The sequence below is a fragment of the Beta vulgaris genome, chromosome 1 (genome assembly GCF_026745355.1).
Source record: "Beta vulgaris subsp. vulgaris cultivar EL10 chromosome 1, EL10.2, whole genome shotgun sequence".
Lineage (NCBI taxonomy): Eukaryota > Viridiplantae > Streptophyta > Magnoliopsida > Caryophyllales > Amaranthaceae > Beta > Beta vulgaris.
Window position 1 is genome coordinate 56741048 of NC_079202.1, and position 11086 is coordinate 56752133.

The 11086-nt window shown below is 33.1% G+C and overlaps 1 protein-coding gene across 1 annotated transcript; it reads right to left on the reverse strand.

Annotated features, from left to right (window-relative positions):
* Positions 1 to 2219: 2219 nt before the first annotated feature.
* Positions 2220 to 10623, reverse strand: LOC104889207 (cytokinin dehydrogenase 5). The gene is made up of 5 exons (XM_010674373.3): positions 9495 to 10623; positions 9217 to 9344; positions 8257 to 8535; positions 5311 to 5573; positions 2220 to 2872 (listed from the first exon to the last, which is right to left on the reverse strand). The coding sequence occupies exons 1-5, from the start codon at positions 10054 to 10056 to the stop codon at positions 2536 to 2538; spliced, it is 1569 nt and encodes a 522-aa protein (XP_010672675.2). The 5' UTR covers positions 10057 to 10623; the 3' UTR covers positions 2220 to 2535.
* Positions 10624 to 11086: the final 463 nt, after the last annotated feature.

Sequence of the window (11086 nt, forward strand, 5' to 3'; positions counted from 1 at the left end):
TGGGATCCTTCATCTTTTCATTGGCCTTACCAACTGTTACATACGTAAATTGTCGTTCTCTTATATGTGTAAGTGGATTCCACACATATTTTGTGCTATATATATGATTCTATATAATAGGAATATGCTGAAAATATATCTTTCTCAAATAAATTATTAGACAACCACAATAAATAAATAAAATTAATTCAAAAAATTTGGGGCTACATCGACTATTTAAAAGAGTCTATAAAATGACTTACAACACATGACTCCAATAAATAGAAGGATCTAAACTTTCTGAATAATCCAAACAAAAAAGTAAAATCAATTACTTTTATCGCATTTCATCATTTCATGTATATTATATTTACAAGGTCCGCTTATTTTTTTAAAAAAGTTTGTTATGTAATGTATTCTTTTAGAAAATTGACTCCTTTCTTACAATTTTGTGAGGCCAACTATCAACATTATTATCAGACCACCTAATTTATCGAGACGATCCAATTTAAATTACAATTTTATGAGTGTAGTCGTATTCTCAAGCAAGAAGACAAGCATTTTCTAGGCTATACCTGTTTGTCAATTTAACTTTGGAATTGGGTGAGCTGAGGGACCATCCTAACATAAGGCATGACTATATTCATTGAGCTACCATGGTCCTGTCCATTTAAGGTGTAACATCTTCCATCACACTCTTCTACATCGTGTTAATGAATACTTACGATTTCAATTAAGAGTGTGACATCCACCAATATGCTCTCGGACCAATCACATGGATCATACAATTATTATTTCTTGATAGTGCTATATATATGAGACTGAAGTTTTGTACAAAAAAAATGAGAAAAATTCATCATCACATAAAACATAACTATTTCATTTCATGAATCTTTAGTGGTCCATAGCTAGCATTTTCCACATATGAGCCTATTTTTTGTTAGGACAAATAAGAATGGTAGATAAAAACATAAATAAAAATTGTACAACATATGTAATACCGCCCTTATCAATGGAAATCGGCAAAAAGTAGACATGATTTCTGTGGTGGTCATGATAAATATGACCATAAAACTCTAATGGTTTTGGAATGATTTTGAACCCACGTTTAAAAAATGTGTTTTCACGCTTCACAAATTTAATTATTAATATCTCTAATTACTCCAATATCTTTGAAATGACACGGTTCATACTGCATCCTTAATCAATATATACACCAAAGAAAATCCATAATATTTTTTTACAATATAAAGAAGTATTCATACTATAGACATATATTATACTTTATAGAGATGAAGCCATCGATTTGATATTACTTAAATCATTTCATTTGCTCTAAGTATATATATCGCATTAGTTTGAGACTGCGCTAGAAGGGTTATTAGTAATTATAATTAGAGCTTCAATCGCGTATGAAATATTTTATTAATTTACATTATCAAATTTTAATTATTGTGTTAGTTATGTGGTTTTCTCTAGCATATATTTCACATGAGATTACACTTATCGTAATGATTGTTTTTTTTTCGCTAAGTAAGAATTATATTAATCACCAAATTAAAAATAACCAATTACAACCAAGACCCTCAGAAAAGAGCAGCCCAACTAGGTTGCCCCCCTCACTAAGGGCCTGTTCTCTTCGGCATAAAACAGCTGAACTGAACTGAACTGAATTGAACTGAACTGATCTGAATTGAATTGAATTGAACTGATCTGAATTGAATTGAACTGAACTGAAATGAATAGTGATATGTGAAAGTAAAAGTATTGTCAAGAGCTGAACTGAACTGAACTGGTCTGAACTGATCTGAACTGAACTGAATTGAACTGAATTGAACTGAACTGAACTGAAAATAAGCTGGGGAGAACAGGCCCTAACTGAAAAATTCACAACAAAACTGTATACTAAACATTTTCCAACTTGCTATCTACCCATATTTGATCCCTAATAGTTATTTTCTTAGGGAGAACTAGGCTAATTCTTTGCTGCACCAGTTGCTTCAGTTTCTTGAACATAACCTCAGGTCTCCACACCACTTGATTCCAAACGGCTTCATTCCTTACCCACCATATCTTATATACCACACCAATTGATGATTGTTGCCAACAAGTCTAATTTTTTTATTCAGACATGATATTGTTAACAAATGTTACCTTTAAATAAATGCAAGTATATATCATCCTGATATTCTAGATGCTGATCTTATGGAATGGTACGATAGAAAGTGGAAACAGGGATCTACATTCAAAAAGCTATCTGAAATTTAGTCTCATAAACATAAAGACAATGAATATGATGGTGATCCATCAATTGATCATTTTACTGCAAGTTTACAAGTTCCTACAATCTACTATATGGTGCACATGACATGACCATAGTAACCAAGTCCTCCTTGCCCAACTTCACAATCAAAAATTTGAGAATAGTAATATTTCACTAAAATACTTTGTTAAATTTCTATTTGATTAATCCCTAATTCTTTGTACAAGCTATATATTCAAGTCAATCTATGTCATACTTGATCAATACTAATCTGACTAAATATTGGGTAATAGTCATCTTAAAGCAACATTATTGACATCAACGACGGGCCCGAAAATACGTTGTCCAGTGGCTAATATACGCTTAGGATCGAATTGCATCTTCATCTTGTAAAAACGGTCCCATTTATCGCCAAAATGGTCAATCCACTCTTGTTGTGTGGTATAGTGAGGCAGGTATTGCTTAACACCAATCTTTGCCTGCTTACAGAAGTTCAAAATCTTGCGATTCTGAGAAGTTAAATACTCTAGTGTTTGCGTTTCTTCACCGTTTTCAAGCGCAGTTCTTAGCAAGGCTACTAAGTAAAACACCTCCTCGTTCGGTGTAACGACTGAAGTCGAATTATCCCACCTACATCAAACATAACAAACATGTTAGAGGAGAACAACAAAAGCTAATTACTATTGATTTGCATGTCGGATTTGATTACAGATATGATCATATATCTTTAGGGCATGTTCTCCCCAACTTATTTTCAGTTCAGTTCAATTCAGCTCTAGACAATACTTTTACTCTCACATATCACTATTCATTTCAGTTCAGTTCAATTCCGTTTAGTTCAATTCAGTTGTTTTATGCCAAAGAAAACAGGCCTTAGTTTAGGTTATGAAGGAGGGACCCAAATAGGGTAGAGAAGAAGAAGGGTGGTTGGACTTCAATGGTACAAAGAAGAGCAAAGTTTGGAAGCATTACATGTACATGTTTAATAGAAAAAAAAGACAGGCAACCTTAGTGGGTCATATGAAGATCTTCTGACAAGAGAATCTTCCCACTTGCAAAAACAGTGTTTGCCCTTTCTGACTGTTGGGTTTCTATCAACAAAAAGATCAGGGCTTTTGTCATCCTAACTGGCACTTGCTGCTTCAACAATCTCTTATTTATATTTTACTAATCTAAACAAATTGATTGGGGCCTCTCCTTTTTACATATTTGAACTAATATTATTGACATTATATTGCTTTAATTTCTTCTTAATCATTGGCTTGAATTTTTCTATGGACTTATATAGTAGGACAAAACTCCTTCATTACACAGCTGGAGATTGTTGGCTTAAGCTGTGCTAACTAGGATAAGGTCCAAAACTTTCATAACAATTGAAGCTGAATGTTACCTAAACTTTGTCTAACTACTTAAACATTAATTTCCCCCCATCCTTTTAAAATTTTAGATGATTTTATAATATATTGCAAAGAAATTTTTGCTTTTAGGTATGGTTAAATCAAGAACAAAACAATTGAAACTACCTACTCGTGGCATGCTATGCATGATTCCTAATAAGATAGCTATATCTAAAACTGTGTTCCGTTCAACTTATTATTGTTTCGGTAAGATTAAGTTTAACCCTTCGACAAACTAATTAGAATGAATCCTTAAACACCCTAATTAGATCGGAATTTAAAACATTATCATTAGCTGTCTATAGTTAGACAATTGGTTGGGCTCAAGTATACTTCTTGTTTCTAGAATATTGATAGTGGTAGCTAGCTAGGTCTATTGTGAAAGAGGGAAAGGGTACACAAAGAGAGCAAGAAAATAATAGGAAAAAGAGACAAATGGATGATGCATGGCATATATATTACTCCCTCCGTCTTTTTTTATTTGCTACATTTTGCCATTTAGAGGTGTTTCAATTTATTTGCTACATTTGCAAATATTTCCATATATAGTATATAGGTCCCACACTTTATTTACAAATTTGCCATCACTCTCTTCTTGATTTTGTAAATGTTTCCATATATAATACATAGGTCCCACAATTTACCTATTTGCTTTTTTGTTAATTCCATTTATGTCAATGGTCCCCACTCCCTCCTTGGTCTTTGTGAAAAAGTGCTTATAGCAAATAAAAAAAGACGGAGGGAGTAATACCAATATGTAAGCAATCAGTATCATTATGACAACATTGATTCGCCCATGATCATGTACGAGAAAGCCTTGGTAACCAACTGTTTGAGTCCAAAAAAGACTCAAACACTCAAAAAGTTACACATTGGTACCATTATAACCTGGTATTGGTATCACATTGTTATCAGGATTGGTACCAAGCAACCTTACTTTGGTATCAAAATTTTCGGACAATGATACCAATCTAACCTAGCATTGGTACTAAACAACACGCGTGTGAAATTTCCAAGGCTTAAAATGACCAAAATGCCCCTGTTTGAGTCTACTAAGAGACTCAAACGGTTGGTTGCCTAGACAAACTCGATCATGTACACATACTTCTATCAAGTATCAAAATGTCACATATTCAAACATGGATAAACTTTGATAAGACTTGTGTAAGCCATTTGCTATCAGTGATAAGATGGCATCAAAATCATAACATGACTTCATAATGAGTCAATATTACATCCAATCATCCACATGCATTGCAACATGTAACATGTAACATGCAACATGCAAATTAGCTAGATATGATTGGTTAACATTTAGGGTTGTCAACAATAAACCTTTTTTTTTTTTTTTTTTTTTGTTAAGATAATGGTTTCTTATTTTCATAAAGGTTGGCAACTTAAAACGGATATAGAAATATACTATGAAGAATGTTTCCAGCAAATAAAGATAATTAATTTAATATTATATTATATTGTCCTATTGACATGTTCGTTGGATATTATACAACAGTTTTCCAAATAGTCGAGCTCAAGAGTACTTCCTCCGTTCCATAATAAGTGAAACACTTCTCTCTTTTAAGTGAGAGCTTTTTTAGAGAAGTGTTTCACTTATTATGAAACGAATGAAGTATATAATTTCTACGTGGTAATTAAAAGAGGATAGAAACTCACTTGCGTTTGTTCATAGGATAAATGAGAATGGGTCCGCTAGTTTTGTTTCCCAAAATGCCCTTGAAGACCCCTTTGTCAAATTCAGCAATACTTGATTTAGGAACAAAGAGGTTTAACCAAGGGTGTGGAACCTCCCACAAACCCTTAGACCGGAGCTTTAACTCGGCCTTGTGAACCCGGTCCAGGAAATCCATATAAGGAAGATCAGTTGTGAATACTGAAGCTGGTATAAAGTCAAGCTTTTTCAATAATGCCTCAATTTCCTGTTCAAAATAAATAAATAAACTACTTGAATAATTAACTTATTTGTTGTGTGTATGTACTTAAATTAAAAAATGTTACCAATAATTATAAGAATGTATGCTTAATTAAATATCAAAGTATACATATAAGAACAGAAAAGACTGCTACCAAACAGTTCCTTTTTTCAGGATAAGTTTGATTCTTTCCAACTAATTTAATAATTTACTAATACATGCCAACAATGACTGACTGACTAGATTGGGAATAATCTGGCAGGTGGACTGCTTAGATTTTGTGAGGCTTTAAGTAATATTTTCTGTTTAATTAACTACTTAAGATAATTAATTAATAATGAAAACGAAGCTTCTTCTCAATAATGTTAACTATAAACAGGCTTCAGGCCTCTATGTCTTGATACCAATAGCTTTTACTCGACACGGCTACATCTATCCGGTGGATAGTTACCCCACTAGAACTAAAAAATTTAAAAACTATTAGAACTCATGATCAGTTAGATTTCACTATTTATTTATTTCTATTTATTGACTCGTTTTTACTCTACTTCACAATTATCAAGGAAAAATACAATGTATTGATAATATGGTACAATCGGAAAAAACTTTATCTACCCAGTGGATCAACAACCCACTACTAATAAAAATAAATAAATAGTGGAATCCAACTCAGCAATTCTAATAGTTTTTTAATGGTCTATTTCTAATGGGTTAACTACCTACCGGGTAGATGTAGCATTGCTCGGTAAAATAAATTAGGGACAGACAAATAGGAAAATTGACGTTATTTAAGAAAATGTGAAGAGCACAAGTGTCCTATTGTAGAAGACAACAAAACAATATTTACTGATTATGTTAATTGTGACTTGTGAGGGTTAGGAAGGGATGCACTAAAAATGCAACAAATTAAAGGACAGGTATTTAAGCACTGAGAGTCCACGTAGGTAGAAAGTTAAGGAGAATAATTTGGTTGCATAAAAAAGCAACTCTAAAAGAAATGAGGGTTCCTATAAAAACATTGGTTGATAAATTAAAGTGATCTTTTCACCATTATGAGAGAAATCAAAATAAAGGAGATTATATTATTACATGTTTTCATGTATATATAAAAGCTTAAATCTTTCTTGGTGTAGCTGTGGTATCTTCTCACATGCATGCAGCAAACTAAAGAAAGATGAAAGTAAGGTAAGAAAAAAGAAGAATCTTATGAAAAATGGTGATTATTGAGATCTTATTCTATAGCCAGGTTAGACTTCACCTTTAGCTTTACTTTCTTCAATTTGTATCTTCGATAACCTAACTTCTGATCTCGATTTATGGACTATACACACTTTTTCTCATGTGAAATAAAGGAAGATAAAGCAAACAGATTCTGAATATCAAATTTTAATTACTTAACTCCTAGGTTGATGCCCGTCTCGAATTATATAGAGTCCCTGTGCGAACTCATATTTGAAGAATTCAATAATGTAAATCATATTATGAAAAAAGAGTAGTTGAAATAAGTAGATAAACTTTTTCTTTTTACTACTTGGACTTTCTCTATTTTGGAACCCTCACAATTAATTCCATGGAACATGTTGAACATGGTAAAAGCCGGTCCTACCTAGGTCAATAGTACTTTGACGATGTAAATTATATATGTATGAGTGATACAAAGTAGCATATATAAATCACGATTATAATTACCTGAAATTAGTAATATGACAATAAATTCAAAAAATAGTAATATAAAATCACGTTAATAATGTAATTTAGATTAGTATCATGATAGCGAAATCTCATCTCAAAAGTGGTAATATAAATTACCACGTATTTATAAGGTTTCTTCTATAGACTTGCATCCTCAATTCATTGAGTGTACGTCACTAGATAGATGTCATAGCACTATATATAAGTAAATTGAGTATAATACATTAGGTAGGAATACTTTTTAAGTAGTAGCTAATAGTAAATTGTACTTTTTAATTAATAGACAACATAATTTCAAACCAAATATACATAAATTTTGTTACGGCAGTCATAAAAATTCCAAAAGCCGCAGTTTTAAGACTACAAAAATATGACTAGATTTCAACAGCTGCCTAACTAGTGGCTCAAATTAGTTAGCCATCATTTGCCAACTTGCTAGATCAAGCATTATTTTCACATTAGATAGATGATTTTTATATCATGTTATGCCATGCACGTCTTTATTTGTGTGCTAAGCTAATGTCACATGTTGCCAAAATAATATAGCACCTAGAACACAATATATTCAATCAAATCAATCACGACACACTCAATTTATTCAATCCTGTTAACCACCTAATTTATCAACTAATTATACTAATTCATGACCTATATCCTCATGTTAATTATGTAAACAGGTTTTTTAACTTACAATTCTAACTTCTCCTAGGTTCGTTTTTTATTACTCCGAGTGCTTATAAAGCCCCCCTTTTCATTCCTGTGACAAGGGTTCGATTCTCACCTCTTGCAAGAAGGATCCTCAATTTTCCCCTTTATTGCAATATAATTTATAGTTGCGAGTTTAAATGGTCGGGGACTTAATCATGTGAGTTATATGACATACCATACATATTTTGAACTCGGTCATATAAATATCATATACTAATAATTAATTGATAAACATTAATGAGTAACGATCAAAATATTGACGATGATATAGACGAGATTCAATCTTTACCTCGTCAACAGATTCGGAGGAATCGAAGTAGTTCTTGGTGATCTCCAAGCAATATAAGACATCCCCATTGTTAGAGGCGCCTAAGGAGGAAATCTTGACAGGGTTACTTGGAGAGAAAAATGAAGATCTCCAATTATTGATTAACCCTTCATCAACTATAACAAAACCTTCCACATAATCAAATTTTTGGCTACTTGGTCTGTCATGCAACGATATTAAGTACTCTTGATCATTCGTAAACGCCGTGAAATTGGAGTACAACACTCTTATCCACCTCACCTACACATACATATACACATCATAAAAATTAATCAATTAGATCTATTCCATAAGTTACTGTGATTAACTAACTAATAAAATAATAATCTTGTCTAAACAAAATAATTGCATTCTTTAATTAAACCCAATTTTAAGTGAATGTGTTTGCTCTTTCGGTGCTGTCGTGCTTCTGTTTTACTTTTAGGGAGAATTCGCTATTTAACTTAGCTTTGCCTAATTTAACCTACTCTTTCGAGTAACATATCATGTCCCACATTCATCATGTCAACTGGCATTTACCAAACACCACATCTTTCCAAGAACCATAAATAACTATCTTATTTGCCATACTTTAGAGTCGACATATATTAAAATAATAATTAGGGTAAATATTATCAGTTTATATACTCTATATTCAATAATTCTTTCTAGTTATTCCCTTATCAGATCATCCTCTAATCTCATACTTCCTCCCTTCTAAAATAAATGCTTCAAATATTTATTATACTTTTCAATTTACGGACTTTTAGATAATTTTTGAAGAAGAAAGAGAACCCAGGTAAGAGAAGAGAGATAGAAAGAGTTTATTGCTAAAAAGTAAGTATAGCAAGTAATATGAAACTTCCCACAATGAAAACTGTAGCGAGTATTATGAAACAGAGGAAGTATACGAAATTAAAACAGTGAAAAAAGAGGGAGTACCCGTTGAGGAGAAGGTTCAAGGGCAATCCTAGCACGAGTAATAATACCAAATTGGCCTAAACCTCCCAACACAGCATGAAACAACTCCGAATTTTTCTTCTCAGAACAAGTCACAAGCTCTCCATTTCCTGTTATTTTTCATCCCAAAAACAAAAAAAATAAATCAAGTCACGTTTTTCTTCCTTATATTTTGCACAATTCCATGCAAAAATAAACTAAAAGGAGAAGTTTCATTTTGAACAAAAAATAAAGTAATAATAATGAAAAATTGGAATTACCTGTAACAACATCAAGCTCAAAAACGTTACTAATTTGAGGACCATGATTAAAAGCTTGTCCACTAATTCCAGCATTAGACAACGTACCACCCACCGTTAGATACAAATAATCAGTCCATGATTTAGGTGCGAGTCCATACTCTAACGTACACTTTAACACATCTACCCATAATTCCCCTCCCCATACATCTACATACTCTTCAATTTCATTCACTACGGGCCCACCCGGCCCGCTTTTATTACCTTTTCTTCCCATCTCTATCACCACCCCATCTGAGGTATGTGCCTGCCCGTTAATGGAATGTCCATGTCCACGGGCAGACACAGTAAATCCTGCTATTGACGTTGCGGATTTAACTAAATCCGCAACGTCAATAGCTGATCTCGGACGGAACACTGCTATAGGTTCCGTCCGAGTAAGGCGTCCGAAATCAACGGACGCCGATTCCACCTCAGTACGATCCGTACTGAGGTGGAGTAACTCAGTGGGGCTAACAGTTATTAGCCCCACCGTTACTATTAATCTGTATATAGCTATTGCTATCAGATACTTTGTAGCCATTTTTTTTTCTTCTTAAGATGTGTTTGGACGTTTGGTGGAAATGAGGAGATAAAAGGGGAGGTTTTATAGAACAACAAAATCTGTTGGCGTGAGAAAACGTAAGACTAAGGATTTTAGAAGGATTGCACTTTAAAGATTTACTCAGTTTTTTTTTTTTTATATTAATTAGTATAACAACATGCAGAGATTCTGATTTTGTATACTTTTTTGTATGATTCTCTCTCCTCTTTTTTGGTTGAGAAGAACGAGGAAGATGAGGAGAGAGAAGATATATTGGTCAGAGTTTTACAGAAGTAAGGTTTGTTTGTTTTTCTGTTTCTTGTTTGGTTAATAAGGTAGAAAAAATACCAAGTTGGCCCAGTGGTGATGGGACTGGTTTTGGTAAGACGGGTGTTTGAATCTCCGCAACACCTTTAAGAGAAGAATGAAACCTAATCACCCTGAACTTGGTCTCGATTCAGATGTAGCCCAAAGGATGAACCGGGTGCATATACCAAAAAATAAGATAGAAAAAATAAATAGAAAAAAAGAGGTTTTTTTTTTGTTTTTTATTTTTGTTGCAATGAATTTTGGTGAAGTTGGTTGTGAATTTATAGGACAAAGGGGGAAGTAAAAAGGACACGTGGGATGTCACGTGTGAGGGGGGATGAAAGGACACGTGTGAGGGGAGAAGAAGAGAAGTGAGAGTGGGGTCCAGTAATTGGATACGGAGGATCTTAAGTGGGGACACATGCAATGCAGTGGAGGAGTTCACGTGGGAAGCTGTGAAAATATTGTTAGGAGTTAAACTAAAAGACAGTGGAGAGAAGTGAAATTTTTAGTCGACGACCACGATGTTTCATAAGTCTCTTTTTAAGTTTTTGGGGGTGCATTTTTGATAGATTGATTAAGAATAAATGGAAGAATTAGAATTTTGAGTGTGGGGGATAAAGATATGGATTTGAAAGTTTATGACAACGATGTTTTATGCTTCTACTTGTTAAGTTTTATACTTTCTCTGTAATAAAATATTCTTATAAATATTAAATTT